The sequence below is a fragment of the Ailuropoda melanoleuca genome, chromosome 12 (genome assembly GCF_002007445.2).
Source record: "Ailuropoda melanoleuca isolate Jingjing chromosome 12, ASM200744v2, whole genome shotgun sequence".
NCBI classification, from domain to species: Eukaryota; Metazoa; Chordata; class Mammalia; order Carnivora; family Ursidae; genus Ailuropoda; species Ailuropoda melanoleuca.
Genome location: NC_048229.1, coordinates 54,489,802 through 54,511,969, shown reverse-complemented (window position 1 = coordinate 54,511,969; position 22,168 = coordinate 54,489,802). Strand labels below are relative to the sequence as shown.

At 48.8% G+C, this 22,168-nt stretch overlaps 2 protein-coding genes and 1 long non-coding RNA gene across 3 annotated transcripts; all 3 read right to left on the bottom strand.

Moving 5' to 3' along the window:
• Positions 1–2,094: 2,094 nt before the first annotated feature.
• On the bottom strand, positions 2,095–3,711 carry LOC100467789 (metallothionein-1-like). Its single transcript, XM_002912251.4, has 3 exons — positions 3,566–3,711; positions 2,948–3,013; positions 2,095–2,334 (listed from the first exon to the last, which is right to left on the bottom strand). The coding sequence occupies exons 1-3, from the start codon at positions 3,591–3,593 to the stop codon at positions 2,243–2,245; spliced, it is 186 nt and encodes a 61-aa protein (XP_002912297.1). The 5' UTR covers positions 3,594–3,711; the 3' UTR covers positions 2,095–2,242.
• Positions 3,712–7,477: 3,766 nt separating this feature from the next.
• Positions 7,478–8,391, bottom strand: LOC100468044 (metallothionein-1A). The gene is made up of 3 exons (XM_002912252.4): positions 8,232–8,391; positions 7,913–7,978; positions 7,478–7,733 (listed from the first exon to the last, which is right to left on the bottom strand). The coding sequence occupies exons 1-3, from the start codon at positions 8,257–8,259 to the stop codon at positions 7,642–7,644; spliced, it is 186 nt and encodes a 61-aa protein (XP_002912298.1). The 5' UTR covers positions 8,260–8,391; the 3' UTR covers positions 7,478–7,641.
• A 284-nt stretch (positions 8,392–8,675) lies between these two features.
• Positions 8,676–16,976, bottom strand: LOC109490494. The gene is made up of 3 exons (XR_002143855.1): positions 16,922–16,976; positions 12,219–12,875; positions 8,676–8,729 (listed from the first exon to the last, which is right to left on the bottom strand). It is a non-coding gene; the product is annotated as an uncharacterized LOC109490494 (long non-coding RNA).
• Positions 16,977–22,168: the final 5,192 nt, after the last annotated feature.

Here is a 22,168-nt window from a genome sequence, read left to right as displayed (position 1 = left end):
TGTCTCCAAAACTATGAATGCTATTAATAAAATAAGAGCTAATGTGAATTACTCACTGTGTACAGGCATCATTCTAATTTCTTTGCATTACTTCTAAGATTTAATTAATTTCATTTAATCTTGCATCATTTCATTCTAAGAGCCACACCCTATTATTTTTCCCTTTTTATAGTGCAGGAGATTGAGCCACAGAGAGGTTTATGTCACGCAGCTGTGACACGGGTGGGATTTGCACTCACGCGGGCTGACTGCGGCATCATGGCCTCACCCACCACCACCCTGCACCAGGACTTCACGTGGACGATGAGGACACTGAACGCCTGCCTGGCACAGTGGCAGCGTGGGAAGGTCCTCTGCATAGCTCTGTGACCTCTCTGGGCTTTGGTTTCCCATCTCTCAAGATAGGGCACAACTAGACTATCTCAAAGGACCCTTCCGGCTCTGAAAAATGACAGGCAGGATTTAGCATCCAGTGTCATCATGATCAGCCAGTTGTGGCCCTCGGGTGAGATCAGCTGTAGTACACAGGTTCACAACTCTGCCTAGGAGCTGGGTGACCTTGGGCAGGTTGCTTAACCTCTCTGGAAATTGGCACAATCACTTCAGTCCCTGCATGTTCACTCTCTCACTGATTCCTGTACAGATCAAATGACCTAAAGCATGGGAAAGACTCTTGTGTCTTTCCAAATGCAGTGGAAGCCTCCTGTCCTGAGGGGCTGATTGCTGGTTATCCTCACTCCCCCCTGTCCCAGTCAGCAAACTTCCAATCCTATCTCTAGCCTCCAACCCAGAGTAATCCTTCCAAACCAATGGGCCTTTCCCTGGAGCTTATTGGGAGCTGGAAGTAGTCTCTCCCCGCAAACGTCAGTGTGAATATAGTAGGGACCATAACGGCCGCTGTTTATTAGGTCCTAGTTAGAAGCCAGGCCGCTATGTCATTTAATTCCCCACATTGCAAAATAATCTCCTTTTTATACGTGAAGCGATGGAGGCTCACCAGGACCAGCAGCTTGCCTAGGTCGGATGGCCAGAAAGTGGGAAAGCAGGCTGTGAACCCACCAAAACCCATGCCCTGGACACACAGGGGCTTCTAAAATCCCCTTTTCACACCAGGCACCTGCGGGCAAGCATGGTCCTGACTCTGGACCCCATGACTCCCTTTTCCCTTTGATTGAACAAGTAGCAATTCCCTCCACAAATAGCCAGGGGGACTAACCGTTGGCCTTAATTACAAGTCACACTCGGCCTGCTCCTGCCTAGTAAACACCACCACGCCCTGCAAAGCGCAGACTTGGCCATCCCCCTGCACGGGGAGACCTGAACTGCTTCATCTGGAACCAGATCTCACGTCCCTCCCTCTCACTGGGAAATGGCTGGACACCAGCCAAAACCGATGGATCCCCTGTGGGGATGTTGAGGACAGTGCTACTCAAGGTGGTCCACACACCTCGTAAATTTCCTAGTGCTCTGTGCACACCTTCAGGAATAAATGCATACTTTGAGATTTTTCAGTTATTTGGTTCCTCATATACTTAACTGAAATTTGTTGAATCAAAACATGGGGTTTGCACATTGTGCCTGTTAAGAATTTTTATTTTGCCAATGTTTAAATCTGTTAGAAAATAAAAATTGGTCCCTCAAGCATTTTAGAAGCCAAGTGGGGAACTGGGAGTCCATCCCCCAAGTACTTTTTAAGGTTTTAAGTAATCTTTACACCTATGGTAGGGCTTGAACTTAGAACCCCAAGATCAAGAGTTGCACACTCCAATTGAGCCAACCAGGTGCCTCAGAGTATTTTTGAAGCCTAACGTGAGGACCTAAGTTTGGCAGGGAATTGAGAGCAATAGAAATTGGGAAGTTCTAGAACACAACTTCCAAGGAGAGTAAAGTGAAACTGTGTCCACCCCATACCCATGTGTCATCCAATTACTTTCATCTTCAGCCAAGAAAGCTGACCGAGTGGTCACCTGACCTGTGTAAGGCAGTTTGTTAAGGGCCAATCCTTGGGTCCAGAACCAGGTCTCTGTACGCCCCACCCCAGACACGATGGGTTTGCAGTCCCTTTTTTCCAAAGAACACGAATGCAGACATAGCCAGAATAACATCAACAATTTTAATTCTAACTCATGTATTTCATAAAAACAGGAATGTAGCGAACAGGTCAGGGTAGCATGAAAAAATGTTTTGGAACTGCAGGTTTGTACACGTGGCTCTATTTACACCGGGAACAGCCTCCCCCGCATCACGCACAGCAGCTGCACTTGTCCGATGCCTCCTTGCAGACACAGCCCTGGGCACACTTGGCACAGCCCGCGGGGCAGCAGGAGCAGCAGCCTGGGCGAGAAAAGCCAGCGGGTCAGAGCACACAAGGCCAGGGACCCCCTACCTAAGCGCAGGCCCAGTACAGTCTAGAAACTGGGCTCTACCCACTCGGAAAAGGCTGCCCCGCCCCCATCTGATTCCAGGACAAGGCAAAATGCCTGGAGACACAGTGACAGGGCCTCCAGTGACAATGGAGGCTGGTCCCTTGCCCCCCAGAGCCACACATCTTGATGGAAAGTCCTCAACATCACAGAGGGGGTGCCCCCTGCCTAGCAGCTCCCAGGAGGGCCACAGGAGCTCTGGGCTGCCCCACACGAAAGGGCTACAGCACATCAGAGAAACCCCACACGGTCACCAAGCTCATGTACATCAAGTGTTCGAGACACTTGAGGGTTCAGAAGGCAGAAGCAGGAGACCCAGACCCGGGCCTCAGTCTTCCTGTTCTAGGATGAGGTTGGGACTCAATCATCTACAGGCCATTTCAGCTCCAATGCTGAGTCAGGAGCTCAGGGCAGGAGATGCAGAGACGCTGGGTCACTGGCCTGCTCCCGCCTGCTGAGCTCGGGGCTCCCCCCTCCCATCCAGCCCAGTCCCCAGACCCCACAGAACACCCCACCACACTCACTCTTCTTGCAGGAGGTGCACTTGCACTCCTTGCATTTGCAGGAACCGGCACACGTGCAGGAGCCACCTGTAAGGGAGAGAAGGGGGTGTCAGAAGAGCCATGTGGGAGCCACAGCAGTTGGACAACAAGCGCTCCCTGCAGCGTCTGGTCAGCGCCCAGCCCTGGCAGCTCCTCTCTCACCCAGGGCAGGTCATTAAGGAAACCCCACTTTCTCTCTTCTGCTGCTAGGAAAGCTTAGGTCCCTTCCAGATGACTCCACAAGGAAGATCCCAAGCTCCAGACTCAGCCCAAGCAGGCTGGGGCTGGGGGTCAGGAACTCCTGAGTTCCCAAGGTCCGCACCTGCCATCTAGTCCTGGAAGCTCCGAGACCTGGGCAGAGCACAGCGTCCCAAGCCAGCAGTCCCCGACTCACAGGGGACCTCGACGTGACCGTAATACCCTCAACTCTAAACTCAAGGCAAGGGAAGAACGGAAATGCTCTACAGGACTTGGCGAGGACCAAGGCACGGCACGTGCGGACTCCGGGAATCTACTTCAGCTGCAGCCCCTAACATGCGCTCCTCTAACCCCGGGCCTAGGAAGGGTGCCCCCTAAAGCTCAGAACCGGGGGTCTCTTACCGGTGGAGCAGGAGCAGTTGGGATCCATTCCGAATTAAACGGAGGCGAGGTCAGAAGTCCAAGGCAGAGGACACAGTACGATACAGCAGCAGCCAAAATGCGTGTTGGAGAGCGGCCGCCGCGCGCTGACTTTATAGGCGGAGCGGGCGGTCCGGGCGCAAAGGCCCCGCCCCCGCCCTTGCACCCGCCCCGCGGAGAGCGCGCGGCCCGCGGTGGCCTTGGCCGAGCTGTGTGCACCGCGCCGGGCCGGGCGCACGAGTCCCCGAGGGCGGCTGGGCTCGCTGCGCACCGCGCCGTGTCCCAGCCCCTCTGCCCGCCCTCTGTCGGTCTCCCCAAGGTCGGCAGCCTCCCCTGTTCCCGCGTGTGTTCCGGGAGCCCAGTGCCTGGGTCCTGGCCGCCTTCCCCACCCCCGGCTCCGTGCAGGTGTCCCCGGGGTCGCCGTTTCCCGCAGCCCGTGTGCAACCCCGGCCTCTGCCTCAGGACCTGGGGTTAGGGTGGGTGTGCAGAGCGACCTGAGAGAGTTGTGTGCAGAGGACGGGCGGTGGGTGTGACCTTTGCCTCCCCTGGCCCGTCTTCTCCGTGTGCCCACATGAGCCTGAGCTTTCAGGCCCTTCTATGCTGTGTGGCGGACACAGAACGCTACCTCTCGGTTCTGCACAACCGAACGGATATATGGGCGCGATTGANGATATATGGGCGCGATTGCGCAGGGCCTTCTTTGCGTTAAAACTAGTGCTCCCCACAGCCCCCGGGGCACCCCAATCCTAGCCGTTCCCAGAGGGTGAGATGGGTATCTCTCGAAGGTGATAGGGAGACCTGGCTCTAAATAACAAAGTAAGAAAGCGGTTATTTCCATTTCTACATTCTGAGAATTAAACAGCATTTAGTACGTGCGGGGCCATGTTATATTCACTGTTGATTTGTGTACCCTCACAAAGATCCCAAAAGGGAATTACTATTACTTTTGAGCACTTTTTCTTAATGGATAACTACAACACAGAAGTCTAGGTTACTTGGCCAGGGTCCCACAGTTAAGAAGTTGTACTCTGATGGATCCAGGCAGGGTTCTAAGGGAAAGAGAAGGTCCATGATAAGCCTGTCTTTGGCCTGGAATGTCTACACTTGTCTACTGCTTGAAACCTTTTCAGTAAGAGTAGGCTGCCACATCAACCGCGGGTAGCAAAAAAAGTGATCCGTAAGAGAAACATATATATTTATATATTATATTCTTATATACTAGATATGTTTTTCTGGCTATTTTCTATGTCTAGAATAAGTGATTCTCGTTTTCAGTAAGGATAAACAGTTTACTTTTCATATAAATTAAAGAAAATATGAATCGCTTCAAAGTAGAATGTTAAATAAAATATGGTATAGGTGATAAAAGAATTGGCAGGCGTCTTTTGGTGTCTGAAATAAGGCACAGAACATCTTCCTCATGGCTTTCTACCTGTAATGCGGATCACAATTGTGTGGGGGAGATTGAATGATGCTCTCTGGCCCATAAGTCATATTCTTATGTGGTTGATAAAGGGCACACAGGAAACATAACCGGGCATCCCAGCCTGGGCTTATTTGTCTGCAGGTAAATAAATACCCCTTATGCTGCGCATAATAATAATGAGGGAGCAGCTGATATTTATAGACACTCATCGTGTGCCAAACACTGTTCTAAGTTCTTTACAGTATTAACTCACTCAATCTTTTGAGCCAGATGCCTTTTTTTGCCCTTTTTAGAGGTGAGGAAGCTAAGCCAGAGAGTTGTATGTCACGTGGCTGTAAGGGACACGGGTATGTCATGTGGCTGTAAGGGACACGGGTGCGATTTGCATTCACACGGGCTGAGGCAGTATCATGGCATCACGACCATCCTGCACCACGACCCCACGTGAAAGGTGAGGACACTGAACGCCTGGCACAGAGGCAGCATGGGAAGAGCACTGAGCTGGCAGTCAGATCCTCTGCGTAGCTCTGTGACCTCTCTGGGCTTCCGTTTCCCATCTCTCAAGCTGGGGCACAACGGATCCATCTCCAAAGGCTCTTCCACCCTTGAATAGTGAGAAGCAATATTTAGCACCCAGTGACATCATCATCAGCCAGCTGTGGACAGGGCATGAGGCCAGCTGTCTAGGTTCAGACCTCTGACTAGGAGCTGTGTGACCTTAGGCACGTTGCTTAACCTCTCTGAAGACTGCACAATCACTCTAGCCCCTGCATGTTCACTCTCTCACTGATTACTGAGGACCAAATGACAGGAAGGATAGTGAAGACTTTTGTGTCTGTCCAAATGCTGTGGCAGCATCTTGTCTGTGGGGACATCGGGCAGGAGGTACCCACTCTCCCCCTAGCACAGGTTAGCAAATTTCCAATTCTATCCTTAACCTCCAACCCAGAGTAACGCTTCCAAACTAGTGACCCTTTCCCCAAGAGCTTATTGGGATCCAACAGGATTCCGTCTGCATGAATGTCAGTGTGGACATAATGAACACTGTTTATTAAGCCCTGGCCAGGAGCCAGGACACTGTCATTTAATCCCCACATAGAGATAGAATCTCCTTTCTACAAAGGAAGAAATGGAGGCTCAGTGAGGTCGAGCAGCTTGTCCTGGCCACCTGCGGCAAAGTAGGCTGTGCCCCTAGACTGCCCGACACCAAAGCCCATGCCCTGGACCAACACCAGAAGCCTTCTGAAATCCCCTTTTCACACCAGGCACCTGCAGGCGAGCATGGTCCTGACTCCGGACCACATGACTCCCTTTCCCTTTGATTGAACATCAAATAGCAATTCCCTCCACAAATAGCCAGGGGGACTAACCGTTGGCCTTAATTACAAGTCACACTCGGCCTCACTCCTGCCTAGTAAACACCACCACGCCCTGCAAAGCGCAGACTTGGCCATCCCCCTGCACAGGGAGACCTGAACTGCTTCATCTGGAACCAGTTCTCACGTCCCTCCCTCTCGCTGGGAAACAGGCTGGATGTTTCCCTCCAGTTCCCTCGTCACTTTGTTGGTTTCAAGTTGCCAAGGACAACTGGATTCTGGAGGACAGATTCCAGCCTGACCTAGGGAGGAACTTCCAAAGATTCAAAGCCAAGTCACAACAGGGAACTCTCGGGCGTACAGGGTGTCCCGTCGGTGGCACAATGGTGGGGAGCAGGCCAAGTTCCCCGTGCAGAGGGGTATCTAGGACAGCACTCCTCTAGGTGTGTGGTCCTGGTCTGGGGCATTTGTGAATTCTCTCTAGTGCTCAGTGGACACCTTCAGTGAAAGTATGTGTGTGCAGCTTTTTAAAATCTTTTACTTGTTCTTCATATATTCATTAAAATCATGCGTGCTCAAACTAAAAACATGGGCTTTATATTGTTCTTTTATGGCATTTTCATAAAATTATATATATGTATATGATTTTACCCAAGGTTTATTTTGAGATGGATATAAAGTAGAAACTGGACCTTTACCACAGATATTTTTTTTAGAAGCCCCAGGTAGGATCTGAACAGGGGAGGGTTTTTTTTCCCTTCTGTAGTCACTTTCAAGCCTAGAATCCATGAGGAACTGAGGTTGGGCAGAGAAACCATGGAGCATAAAGTCTGGATTGACAGGGCACCTGCCTGGCTAGGGAGAGCATCTGACTCTTGATCTCTGGGTCGTGAGTTCAAGCCCCACATTGGGAATAGAGATTATGTAACAGTAAAACTGGCATGAGAACAGAGGGCCCTCATGCCTCTATATCCTCTGGCATAATGCCCTTCCATTTTACAGAAGGCATAGCTCTGTGAAGTCGCCAAGCTTGCCTTAAAGGCACTCAATTTCTAGGGAATACCATTTGTGTTCAGGAAACAGGTTTCTGCAATTCCCATTGAATTCCCCACCCCAGCCCTCATGGCCAGGCAAAGGAAAACAGAGCAAGAATAAAGTTGACAACTTTTATTATAATTCATGTATTTTATAGGGAAAAAACAACAACAAGGAATGTAGCAAAGGCTCAGGGTTGTACCCAAAACAAAAGCACCAAAAAAACACTGTAGGTTTGTACACGTGGTTCTATTTACATCGGGAACAGGCTCTCCCGGTCATCAGGCACAGCAGCTGCACTTGTCCGAAGCCCCTTTGCAGATGCAGCCCTGGGCACACTTGGTACAGCCGGCCGGGCAGCAGGAGCAGCAGCCTGGGAAAGGGAAGGAGGCGGCAGAGATGAGCGCTGGGCACACAGAATTAAGAATTCCGGTGGTCCCGGACAGGCAGCACCTTCCCCCCGCAAGGGGGCGGGCATCCCCTCGGGGTATAGAGGATAGGGGTGGGTAGGTAGGGGCGGGTAGGGGGTGTAAGAGTAAAGATTCCACTCACTCTTCTTGCAGGAGGTGCATTTGCACTCTTTGCATTTGCAGGAGCCGGCGCACGTGCAGGAGCCACCTGAAGGAGAAAGGCAAACAGTGAGAACCGTCCCTGGACTCGAAGCCGGAACGCAAGCGGGCAGCCCGGAATCGAGTCTCAATTCCACAACCAACCCCTGGGAACCGAGACCAGCTATGAAGTCCGACCCCTTATCGATAGAAAGGAGGACTCGATTAACCTAGAGAGAGGTGCACCAGAAGGCTTTGGGAAAGGGCAGTTAGCACCCCAAAACTAAGTGGCCAGGAAGAGAGCCCGACGCGGATCTCCTTACCGGTGGCGCAGGAGCAGTTGGGATCCATAGCGAGGAGAAGCGGTGGCTGGAGTCCGGAGACGGCTGCACGAGAACCTGGAGTCGCTTCGGGAGGGCGTAGTGGAGCGCCGCGCTGCGGGCCCCCTTTATAGCGGGAAGGAGCCGGGGCGAGTGCAAAAGCCCGGCCCGCCGGCCGCTGCCTGCACACGCCCCGTGCTGAATCACCCGCGGCCGCGCGGGGCGCGGGGCTGTGCACACGGCCGCCCGCCCCGGTTCCCAGAAGCCGCCTCCGTGAGCCCCGCGCCACCTCGCAGAAAGGGCCGGGTGCAGAGCGGGAACACCGCGTGCCTGGTGGCTGGGCCGTGTGCCCAGCACCCTGCCCCCGGCCTCTGGTGTTGCACACCTCCTGCCCTCCTGGTCTGTGCTTGAACTCGTCGTCTGGGGACGGGGGGTGGGGGAGNGGTGGGGGAGTGGGGGGGTGGTAAACTGGGAGCGGGTAGGGAACGGGTCTTCGGGACGCTGCTTGGACAGAAAAATCGATTGAAAGTGCAGACAGATTACAAAAACCTCTTTCTGCCGGTCAAGGCTTAATAATTCTAACAGCATAGTAAGGCCGTGGGGTGGTTATGGATAACCTATCTACCCAATGTATATGGAGGGCTTCATAATGTGATGGGGGCATAGCAAGCGTGTTGTCTGCAGGCTCTCTTTTAATCCTGTAACAACTGTTAAAAAGAAAACCACAGGCTCAAAATGGTGTCACTTAGGCCAAGTTACCAAAGTGAGCTTAATACCTAACCTAATGACTGCAGTTTCGACCTCCCCCAGAAATGAAGTCTTAGGGGTCAATCAGGAATTTTCTGATCAGTACCCATGAGGCAGTCTGTCACCGGGGTCCTCTCTATTTCTCAAAGGAAGATGAAGCAATCCATCTAATAAGACCCCTGCCCTTCCATCTAAAGGAAGGTGACCTTGCCTAAAACATTCTTTTCTTTTCCCTTGCTCATAACTACTTGCCCCGCTGTCTTTCCTATACAAACCCTCCACTTTGTACAACTCCTCAGCGCTCCCTTCGACGGGCAAGATGGAATGCTGCCTGATTCATGAATCATCCAGTAAAGCCAATCAGATCTTCAAATGTACTCAGTTAAATTTCGTTTGTATTTTATTTTTATTTTTAAAAAGATTTTATTTATTTGACAGAGAGCAGGAGAGAGAGAGCGAGAGCACAAGCAGGGGGCGCAGCAGAGGGACAGGCAGAAGCAGGCTCCCCACGGAGCAGCGAGCCTGATGCAGGGCTCAATCCCTCAGGACCTGAGCTGAAGGCAGACGCTTAACCGACTGAGCCACCCAGGGGTGCACCCAGGCACCCCTGAATTTTGTTTTTATTTTTATTTATTTATTTATTTATTTATTAAAGCTTCACGATGCAGTTGGAAATCCTAGCTGCCTTTTTTTTTTTTTTAGGTTTTATTTATTTATTTGACAGAGAAAGAGACAGCCAGAGAGAGAGGGAACACAAGCAGGGGGAGTGGGAGAGGAAGAAGCAGGCTCCTAGCGGAGGAGCCTGATGTGGGGCTCGATCCCAGAACGCTGGGATCACGCCCTGAGCCGAAGGCAGAAGCTTAACTACTGAGCCACCCAGGCGCCCCTGAATTTTGTTTTTAAACACAACCTTGTGAGGAAAGGACTATCCCTTAGTCTTATTTTAAAAAGGAGGAAATGGAGGCCTAGAGAGGCTCTGCATAGCAGAGCCCAGTGATTCAAATCAGAGCGTCCCGCAGATGCTAAGGCTGGATCATCTAAGGGTAGACGTCACCAACAGGGGAGAGTCGGGATCAAGAAACTACAAGCCTGGTGCTCAGGAAACTCAGAGTCACGGGGCAGCCCCATGGGCGCATAGGGAAAAGTGACACCAGGGTCATGGCTAGGATGGAGGTTGCCCTCCGGGGCAGGGGGAGCAGTGGTGGGGAGTCGGTCCAGCCTGGAAGGAGGTGGGCCAGTGACCTAAGGAGGGTGAGAAGGTCTATGCTAGGCAGGGGAAGGGGAAGGAGTTGTATTCCAGCCTGCAGAAGAAGCAGCCAGTTGGAAAGTTGGCATCACCCTGGAACATCTGGAAGGGAAAAGCCCACAAGAACTTTCTTCCCCCGTGTAGCCGAGGGGAAGAGTGGAAGTAGCGTCCAAATTCCTCTCTGAGGGGCACAACTTGCTTCCCTGCTCATGTGTGTCTGGCCCCTGGGTAAGGATCTTAGATCATCACCCTCGGAACGCCCAGAGTGTGTCATCAGAGGAGTCAGCAACCTTTGGTTGCTGGAAGGTTCCTGGCAGCTTAGGGAATGCCGGCTCCTGCAGCAGGGGGTTTAGTGAGGAGGCGGGCAAGGACAGGCTGTTCTTGTAGCATTTACTGTAAGGTCCTGTGGAAATGTCTTCATAGCTCAGCTCAAACGTCACTTCCTTGGGAGCCCATCCTGAACCCCGTGCTCGGTCTGGATGCCCATGGAACGTGTTGGTAAACATCCTGTCCTTTTCCTTCCTGGCACCTTCCATGTCTGTGATACATAGGAACGTGTGTGATTCTTGGATTGATGTCTGTGTTCCCTCCCCATTCCAGCGCGCTGCTGAACGCAAGAACGGTCATTGCCCCCAAAATGTGGCTCCGGCCCTGGGCACAGGGCCAAGTCTGCAGTAGGTGCTAATAAATATTTGTCAGATGAATTAATGGGGGTTATCCCTTTAACGTCCCCTCCTTCCCCAGCCCCCACCTTACATTAGGGTCGATTACAAAATGAAAGTAAAAAACTTTTTCCACTGCCTTGGGGATCTGTGTGCTCACTCCAATAAAAACACCAAGTGGGGGCGGGGGGTGGGTTTGAGCTGTCAGAGGGACTAAATTCTAACAGTCACTGCCACTCACTCGCGGAGTGACCTTGGCGCAGTTGCGTGCCAGGGCCCCTCGGAACCTCAGTTTACCTGTCCTGTCAAATGATCCAATTGCACTAGAACTCCAGGGTCACCTGCAAACTTTCTCTGATTTTAGAGTCAAGTTCCCGGAAGTCTCTGTGTGTCTGGCAGCCTTGTGGACCAGTGCGCTCGTGGTCTGCTCCTCGGGGAGTGAGCAGTGCTGTTGTTTACACAGACACGCACATTATATGCAAAAGTCCTGGTTTCTAATCACGTGGCCACTGGGCCACTCAGGGGAAACAATCCAACTCTATGAAGAGACAATAGGGCTTGTTTTTGCTCTGAAAGTCCTGAAGCTAGCCTTGGGTCTGAGCCATCCATGCTGGCTTCCAAGACTTAGCTGTCTGCCTTGAATCATTGTGACTCAGTGAGGGGAGGGATGACCAATCAGCAAAGGGGGACCTGGCCCTAGTCTTGCTCATTGACATGCCCCTGGAAGCCTCACTGTGCTTGGGAAGGAGCTGGAAAGGAAGGACCTTCCAATGTCTGCATTCTTAGCATGGCAGAGGGTGAGGGCGACAAAGCCAAGCAGCATTAGATAAGGAAAAACACCTCCCTGCTAATCTGATGGGAGTCATCAGTGTGAGGCAATCATGTGGCCCTGGATTGCATTAACAGAAGTATGTTATCTAGAATGAAGGAGGTGAAGGAGTGAATTTTCACTCTCCTTTAAAATGCAGAGGTGGATGTTTATAGTTCTGCTTCCCAGACATCCACACACCCTTCCCCTGTGGCAGTACCCTTAGTTCTCCTTTGTTCTCCTTCTCTTGGTCCATATGGTTTGGATGGTGGAGACCCCCCCCACCCGGGGGTCTCTAGATTCCAGGCCATTCTTCCTCCCTGGCCACAGGCATTGGCTCTGATTGGTTCACCCAGCCATGAACCAAAGAGAATCGCTGAAACTTTTGCTGGGAAAGCTGGGAAAATGAAGTTACTCTTTCCATCTACCCTTGAACCTGAGAGGAGGTGAAGCTGAGTTTCTGAAGCCTTTTGTCTCGAGGAGAAGAGCCTGAAAATAAAGCCATGACAAAGGAAATGGAGACCAACCTCACTGGAGCACCGAGACCCAGCCATCCCTGAAACCATTGTGAGTCAATCATTTCCTTTTGGAGAAGTGATTCTGGATGAAGTCTGAACGGGCACTGTTGGCCAGACCATCCTGAGGTTTGTCTTCATGTCAGGCTTCAACTGTCCAGGAGACGGTTGATCACAATGGTCCCAAGGCTCTCTGGTTTTGGGGGTCAGGAATTCCAACAGTGTTCATTTGGGTGATTCTTTTGTTCTGGGCATCAGCGACTGAGGTCACTTGGTGGCATTCGACTGGTGAATGGGCTGGATTGGAAGATCTGAGACAGCTTCACGCACATATGTGGTGCCCCAGCGGGGACGGCTGGAGGGCTGAGCTCAGCTGGAGCTCCTAGCCAGGGCTCCCACATGTGGCCTCGTCAGCAAGGCAGCCTCTGGGCAGTGAGGCTCCTTCCATTCAGCTCAGGGCTCCACAGGCATGAGGACCGAAAGTCAGGCATGGTAGCTGTGAGTCTCTCAAACCCTGGGCCCTGAAACTAGCACAGGTCAGTTTCATCATGATGTGTTGGTCAAGCGGTCCCAGATCCTGCCGCCCAGATTCAAGCGGAAACGATGAAGGCCCCACGTCTGATGGGAGGAGTCAGTGACTTTGCAGACATCTCTAATCTGCCAGAGTAGCTGTGGGGAATAACATATATAATATATATTATTAATATCAATAGTATTAATGTTAATATTAGTATGATATTAATTACATTATTAACATTATATATTATATGTTATATATATTTTTTGAGAGAGAGAGCGAGGGCACGTGAGCAGGGAGTGGAGGGAGACAGAAAGAGAGGGACACAGAGAATCTTAAGCAGGCTCCACACTCAGCGTGGAACCTGACTCGGGGCTATCTCACGACCCTGAGATCATGACCTGAGCCGAAATCAAGAGTCAGTTGCTTAACTGACAGCCACCCAGGCGCCCCATGCGGAATATTGAGCACCTGCTGTGTACCAGGCCTGGTGCTAAGGACATCCTGAGTTTACCTCACTTAGGCCTCTGCACAGCTCAACGAGGCAGACACTGCTTTTTTATGGACGAGACCGTGGAGGCTCACAGCCTGCTCAGGGACACAGGTGTAAATGGCAGCATGGGGATTTGAACCCAGGACTTTCTGACTCCATACTTCCGTGTTTATGCCATGCTGAAAAGAAGAAATTAGGCTTGTCCTCTGTGGTCCCGAGGGCAGAACCTGGCCAAGGATGGGGCTGAAGGGATAAAGGTTCTGCTCCAGATGGGAAAGGCCTTTCTTGCAATTGGAGCTGGCCATGACCGAAAGGGACCTGCTTGGAAGATAGTTTCCTGTCACCACAGAAATAGAAACAGGCTGGCGATTCCAGCATCAGATGGGGGATAGAGAGAGGTTAGGCCCCTTCTTCTCGGGGATCCTAGGATTCCACGGTTCCTGTCACAGTTACCAACAGTGTGATCTTAGATTTTCCTTCTCTTTCTACTGACCCTGCCTTCTTTTGGATGTGTCTTAGTTATCTAGGGCTGCATAACAAATTTAGCAGCTAAGACAACACCCAAGAATTACCTCGTAGTTTCTGTGGGTCAGGAACGCAGGCAAGGCAGAGCTAGGCCCTCAGGCCCAGGTTCTCTCCCGGACAGCAAGCCGGGTGTCAGCCAGAGTGAGCTGGGACAGGATCGGCTTCCAAGCTCCCTCATGGGGCTATTGTGCTGAGGCCTTGGCTCCTCATAAGGTTGGCCAGAGGTCTACCTTGGCTCCTGGCCACACGGGCCTCTCCCCAGAGCAGCCCAACAGGACAGTGAGCAAGCAAGAGAGAGTGCCAACAGCACAGTGTGATCAGACGGAAGTCACGGTCGTGTTCCCACGGAGCCACATCCCGCCGCTCTGGCAGGGTTGTATTTGTGAGAAGAAGTCACTAGGTCCAGGCCACACTCAAGGGGAGAGGACATGCCAGGGCACGAGCAGCGGGGTACGGCATCACGGCATCACGGAGGCCATCTCGAAAGTCTGGCTACCCCGGCGAGGGTAGTGGGGTGCTTCCTGCCTCGAGGCCCTTTGCGCAGGCTGCTTTCTTTGCCTACGATGCTCTCTCCACCCCTGTGCCTTTCATTTGTTGGGTCTCCGCGTAAAGGTCACTTCCTCAGAACAGCCTTCCCAGAAGCCAGAATATCGGAGTCTCTCTGTTACCTGCAAACGTCCGCCTTCTCCGTGGCACTTACTATGTGACAGGCAGGAGTGACAGAGCCGCTAATATTTACGTCCTCCAGGTCCCACGTCAGGGGCTTGACATGTGCGAACTCACTGGATTCTTCTGGCAGCTAGGACAGGGGCTGTCCACATTTTACAGAGGGACGAACGGAGGCTCAGAGAGGCTAAGTAACATTGCGCAAAGCCATTTGCCAGTAAAGGGCGCAAGCAGGCCATCTCTCCCCAGAGCCGTGCACTTAGGCCCTCTCCCGCAAGGCCTCTCCCAGCAGCTCACGCACTGTGTGGTTTTGTTTTTTTTATTTAATCTTTGGCTCCTCGCTAGGTCGTGGGCTGTGTCTGCTGCGCTCACTGTCCTAGCTCTGGCACCTGGCACAGTGCCCGGGTCACAGTGGGTGCTTAATAATGCAGAGGAATGGAGAAAACGGAGTCTTGCCAGCAGCCAGTAAGGGGGCTCCTTGAAGGGTGAGACCTGCCTTGTGGAATGTCAGCTCGGAAAGCCTGAACTCAGGGAACAGCCAAACGCCTGGCATCACTCCCTTCTTACTACTCTGGCCTCAACTTCCCTTTTCTGTCTCCAACCACTTCTACCCTAGGATTCTAGGGCATCGCATACCTTCTTTCAAACAGACGTGACACTCCACACTCTAAGTTTTTGCTCCCTCCTTCTGTCCCCAAAAGCCTATTTCAAATGCCTCTTCCTCCAAGGAGTCTTCCCTGATCTCCCGTCCTGGTGGAGTCTCTCCCTTCTTAAAGCCACCAGAGCTTTTTGCTTGTACCACCTCATCCTCCCTGGGCCTCAGCCTCCTAAACTCTAAAATGAGGAGAGCCTGGGTGCCATGGTCCACAAGTTTCTTCCAGTTTCTAAAGCATCCAGGATTAAGGAGGGCAGGTGGTGCATTGAGCACTGGGTGTTATATAAGACTGATAAATCACTGACCTCAACCTCTGAAGCTAATAATACATTATATGTTAATTAATTGAATTTAAATGAAAAAAATAAAGCATCCAGGATTCCACTCCGGATTCTTGTGATGGCTTTACCCTCCCCACCGGTCTGTGAGTTCCTTGAAGAGCCGAGCCCATTTCCTTTCATCTCTCCTCAGTGTCCACCACAGGGCGTGGTGATTTTTAGGCAGTCATAAATATTCTTTGTGAGGAAATTTTTTTGGGGGGGCAGGTTGAGATGGCATCTCAGTGAAGATGTACGTCTCCTGTGTCTGCTCAAACTCCCATGGAAAGAGGGAAAAGGTCATTCATTAAAAGGCTGAATGATGGAAGACTAAAGAATGCCTCCAGAAGGCATCATGCTCCCTGATTTCAAACTATATTACAAAGTAGTAATCAAAACAGTATGCTATTGGCATAAAAACAGTCAAATAGACAAATGGAACAGAATAGAAAGCCCAGAAATAATCCCACATATATATGGTCAATTAATGAACAAGAAAGGAGCCAAGAATATACAAAGGACAGTCTCTCCAATAAATGGGGTTTGGAAAACTGGACAGCCACATGCAAAAGAATGAAACTGGGCCACTATCTCACACCTTATATACAAAATAACTCAAACTGGGTTAAAGGTTGAATGTAAGACCTGAAACCATAAGATTCCTAGAAGAAACATGGGCAGAAAGCTCCTTGACATCAGTCTTGATGATGAATTTTTTTTTTGATTTGACACCAAAAGCAAAGGCAACAAAAGCAAAAACAAACAAATGGGACTCCATTACACTAAAAAGCTTCTGCACAGCAGAGGAAACCATCAACAAAATGAAAAGGCAACCTACCAAATGGAAAAAAAAATGTCTGCAAATCATTTATCTGATAAGGGGTTAATATTCAAAGTACATAAAGAACTCATATAACCCACTAGCTAAGAACTAAACAATCTGATTAAAGCATGGGCAGAGGACACATTTCTCCGAAGAAGACATAGAGATGGCCCATGGTACGTGAAAAAATGCTCAGCATCCCTAATCATCAGGGAAATGCAAATCAAAACCACAATGAGGCATCACCTTACACCTGCTAGAATGGCTATTATCAAAAAGAAAAGAAATAACGAGAGTTGATGAGGATGTGGAGAAAGGGGAACCCTCTAGCACTGCTGGTAGGAATGCAACCTGGTGCAGCCACTCTGGAGAAGAGTATAGAGATTCCTCAAAAAATCAAAAATAAACTACCACATAATCCAGCAATTCCACTTCTGGGTATTTATCAGAGGAAAATGAAAACACTAAATTGAAAAGATATATGCACCTTCGTGCTCATTGCGTTATCTATAATAGCCAAGCAGTGGAAACAAAACAAAAGTCCACTGATGGACAAAGGGATAAATAAAGTGTGGTATCCACATGCGATGGACAAGTGATTCAGCCCCCAAAAGGAATGAAGTTCTGACAAATGTTACAACATGAATGACCTTTAAAGATGTGACGCTCGATGAAATAAGACACGAAAGGACAAATAAATATTGTATGAAGGCACTTACATGAGACACGGAGAGTAGTCAAATTCATAGAGAAAGCCAATTGGTGCTTTCCAGGAGCTACAGAGAGACGAGAATGGGAGTTATTGCTTCATGGGGACAGAGTTTAGTTTGGGAAGATGAACAGTTCTGGAGATGGACGGTGGTGACGGTTGTACAACCATGTGAATACGTCCAAGGCTACTAGGCTGTAACTTAAAAATTGCTAGAACGGTAAATTTTATGTTATGTATATTTCACCCCAGTAAAACATTTTATAACGGGCAAAATATTTGAATAGACATGCCAGCAAAGAAGATCTACGGATGGCTATTAAGCACACGAAAGGATGCTCGACATCATGGGTATTAGAGAGACGCAAACTGAAACCACAATGTGATACCACTTTACACTGACTACGAATGGCTAGGGTAAAACATTCATCTAAGAGGGCTGGTAAGGAAGTGGGAAATGTGCAACCCCCAGGCACTGCTGGTGGAAATGTAAGATGAACAGCCACTTTGGAAAGCAATTTGGCAATTTCTCCAGAGAGTAAACACAAGAGCTACTGTAAGACCCTGCAATTCCACTCCTAAATATCTAACCAAGAGAAATAAAAACAAATCCACACAAACACTCATGCACCAATGTTCATAGCCACTTATGAACATAGCTATTATTTGAAATAGCCAAAAAGTGTGAACAATTCAAACATCCATCCACTGGTGAATGGGTAAGCAGAATGTGGCGTACTGTACTGAATGTGGCCCCTGAAACACCTATTCAGCAATAACAAACAAACAAACAAAACGAATGAATTACTAAGATATGCAACTACATGGCATGAATCTCAAAGACACTATGCTAAGTGAAGGATGCAAAAGACTACATAGGATTCCATTTATATGAAATGTTTAGAGAAGACAAACTCATAGAGACAGAAACGCCACTGGTGGAGGGAGCAGGAACAAACTGCAGATAGGTACAGTAGAACTTCTGGAGGATAATATTTTAAAACTGTGTTGTGGTGATGGTGCTACAACTCTTAAAAACTTGTTAATATAATTGAATTGTACACTTACAATCAGTGAATTTTATAGCATGTAAACTATATCTTAAAAAGGGGTTTAAAAACAAGAAAAGAGAATTCCACCAGAAGCCCAAAATCTTTGAGAACTTCCCGAAAAACAAAAAAGCAGATTGAAAACAGAACTTCCCGAAAAACAAAAAAGCAGATCGAAAACAAAGGATCGGTGGCCACAATATATAAAGAGCTTCTACAAATCAATAAGAACACTACAAACAAATGAATAAAAAAAGGGGACAAAGGACGTGCAGCAGAAGTTCACAGAAAATGACAACCAAGGGCTAAGAAACCACTGGAAAGGTGCTCAGACTTACTGTTAAAAGGAAAGGTATAATTTAAAATCTAAGGTGTCATTTTTTACCCATCAGGCTGACAAAAAAAATTCAATGTTAATACCCAGGGTTGATGAGGAAATGGAGCATTGAACACTCTCAAGACACTGCTGGTGGAATGCAAGCTGGAACAGTCCCAGTGGAGGGCCTTTGGCCAGATCTATTGAAAGCGCTGTTTCCTGTACTCTAGCAATTTGACAAATCAGCTTACAACTAAGAGAAACTCTCTGACACATGTGTACGAGAAGGAGCCGCAGTCTGCGTGTTGGAAAGGTGGAATCCACCCAAATAGCCATCCATTAGTCTGTAAGGAAATTCTGAAATGAACTATGATATAATCATTCCATGCTACAGCAGTTATTAGCTCTCTAGGTCCCAACACAGAAATATCTCCAAGGCAGACTGTTGAGTGAAAAAAAAAAAAGTAAGTTGCGGTATTCACTTGCATATGTAAAAATTAGCCAAACAGAAGTGAATGCAGTCTCTTTGTAAAAGGTTAATATGAGTAAAGCTAAAAATCCCCCTTGATTGTCTGCGAAAATCCCACTCTCCATATACATAGGAAGGGTTTTGTTTTTTTTAAGATTTTATTTATTTATTTGAGAGAGAGAGTGCGTGCACAAGAAAGAGAGAGAGAGTGAGAGAGCGAGCAGGAGCTGGCAGTCGGGGGCAGAGGAGGAGGGAGAGAGAGAAGCAGACTCCTTGCTGAGCAGGGAGCCCAATGAGTGGGGCTCGATCCCAGGGTGCAGGGATCATGACCTGAGCTGAGCAGACGCTTAACAGACTGAGCCACCCAGGCGCCCTGTATGTGAAGTTTTACTTTCCCTTTTTTATGTAATTAGTATTATACTATATGTACTGTTCTACATGTTTGGTTTTGGGGGTTTTTGTTTGTTTATTTGCTTGTTTTTACTTAATTATAGGTTGTGGTGGTCTTTCCATAGCAGTTCCCAGAGCCTTACATCATCCTTTTTTTTTTTTTTTAAGATTTTATTTATTTATTTGTGAGAGTGAGAGAGAGAGAAAGAGAGAGAGAGAGAGCACAAGCAGGGGGAGCAGCAGGCTCCCCGCTGAGCAGGGAGCCCAATGTGGGGCTCGGTCCCAGGACCCTGGGATCATGACCTGAGCTGAAGGCAGACGCTTAACCGACTGAGCCGCTAGGCCCTTAACCATTTTCAAGCGTGCAGTTCAGTGATGTTAAGTACATTTAGATCGTTGTGCAACCAATCCCTAGAACTCTTGTCATCTTGCAAAACTGCAACTCTGTACCCTCTAAACAACTTCCCATCCCCCCATCCCCATCCCCTGGTAAACATCGTTCTGCTTGTGGCTCTATGAATTTGACTGCTCTGGGTACCTCGTATAACTGGAATCATACAGCTTTGTCTTTTTTTTTTTTTTTAACATTTCCTCTAATATTTTTTTATTTTTAGTTTTTAAAAGAGTTTATTTGAGATAGAGAGAGAGAGTGAAAGAGAGAGCACAAGCCACGGGGCAGAGGGAGAGGGAGAAGCAGGCCCCCCACTGAGCAGGGACCCAGACTTGGGGCTCGATCCCAGGACCCAGACGCTTAACAGACTGAGCCACCCAGGTACCCCTCCTCTAATATTTTTTAAAAAGGTTTTATTTATTTATTTGAGAGAGAGGGCACCTGAGTGAGGGTGGGGGGCCATAACAGAGAGAGAGAGAGAGAGAGAGAGAGAGAGAAGGGAACAAGCAGACTCCACGTGCTGAGCCACGCTCGTAGAGGGGCTCAATCCCGTGACCCTGAGATCATGACCTGAGCTAAAGAGTCAGACGCTTAATCAGCTTGAGCCACCCAGGTGCCCCCAGTTTTGTCTTTTTTGTAACTGGCTTACAACTTCACGTTGTAGCATATACCAGAATTTCTTTTCTTTCAATGAGTGAGTAATATTCCACTGTAGGTATATACCATTCATCTATCAATGGATACCTACCCTGCTTCTGCCTTTTGGCTATTGCGAATAACCTGCTATGAACATGGGTCTACAAATATCTCTTTGAGACCCTGCTTTCAATTCTTTTGGGTATTACCTGAAGGTGGGATTTCTGGGTTCTATGGTAATTCTATCTTTAATTTTTGGAAGAGCCGCCATACTGTTTCCATAGTGGCTGCACCATTTCACCTTTCCGCCCCTGGCGCACAAGGGTTCCAGTTCCTCCACGTCCTTGCCAACACTCGTTATTTTGTTTTTTTGATGGCAGTCATCTGCTCTGGTCTGAAGGTTTGTGTCTCCTGGGCCTTTGGGAGGTGCTTGGGTCATGAGGGGGAGCTGTCAGGAATGGAATTAGTGCTCTTGTAACAGAGACCCCACGGAGCTCCCTAGTCCCTTCTGCCACGTGAGGCTGCAGCGAGAAGTCTCTGACCCAGAAGAGACCTTCACTCGGCCATGCTGGCTGATCTCAGGCTTCTCTGCTCCAGAACTGCGAGAAAAAAGTTTCTGTTGTTTATATGCTCCTCAGTCTGTAATATTTCGTTATAGTAGTTCCGACAGACAAAAACTCCATCCGCGTGAGTGCGGGGTGATTCAGGTTTGTTTTGATGCTTTTTGTACCACAAGGTAAGCCAGAAGCAAGAAAACAAGCATGGGTAGGTTTAAGGGTCTGATTTTAGTCAGTTAGCCTGGGTTCAAATCCTGACTCTACCAGGTTCTAGCTACGTGATAGGTGGAAGCAATGACCCTGAGATCATGACCTGAGTCTGTTCTTTTTTTCTTCTTCTTCTGTTTTCTTTTTCTTTTTTCTTTTCTTTTTTTTTTTTTTTTGGCCTATTATAACTCCATTGGTCCTGCTCCCTTCTGCCTATAAAAATCTTTCATTTTGTGCTCCTTGGAGCTCCTTTCTCTCTGCCAGACTGCAGACTGCCTGATTTGGATCAATGTTTGCTCAAATGAACACATTATGCCTCAGTTTATCTTTTAACAGACCTCATGCAGATTACCCTAAGCTCTATTGCCCCATCTGTAAAATGGGTATAATCATCATACTATTCTTTTAGAGTTTAAGGATAAAGTAAGAAAATGTACTTAAAAGGATTTAGTACAAGGTAATCTCAAATGCATCAATCTTTTCTTTTATATCTTATTTAAAAGAATCATCTCCACTCCAGAGTAATAAACATCCTATTTTCCCCTTCTGATTCTTTTATAGCTTTGATTTTGCACCTAGGTATTTAAGTCAATCGAAAAATACTTTTTACATGATATGCAAAAGGACAGCCGTTATTCCAATGCTTCCCACTGACTAGTGTATCCTTTTGCCACTAACTTGATCATCTCTTACTCCCAGCTACCCAGTGTCTGTTTTTGGACCCTCTTCTCTGTCCAACGGATCTATTCCTAAGCTGACATCACTCCCTAGAGCTTTAGAACAAGTAATGCTAGCGGGTTAGAGCAAATCCTTTTTGCTGTCCCTTTTCAAAACTGGTTTGGCTTTTCTCGCATTCTGTTTCTTCACTCAGCCTATTAGTTCTTAAAAATAAATCCTGGTGGGCTTTTGAATGAGCTGTCCTGAAAAACTACCTTGGAGGAAAATGGATGTGTTTACAGCATTGTAACCTCTTGCCGGGCAACTTCTGTCTCCCAGAATTCTGTTTCTCCCTTCTCAGTCAACCCAGGTAGATCTGAGTGTTCTCTTTCACCAAGGACTGGATCACAACCACAGTGGATAAAAGCCCTTATTACCCTCCTTTGCCCTTGAAGAAAAAGGGGCTGGAGACAAACTGCCAAACGAGATGATTTGAAAGGAGCTGAGCAATCTGTCTCGGGGAGACAGGCTATTCAGGGTGGTGAACTTGGAAACGCAGCTGACGGTTTGCCAAGACAGGCCCCT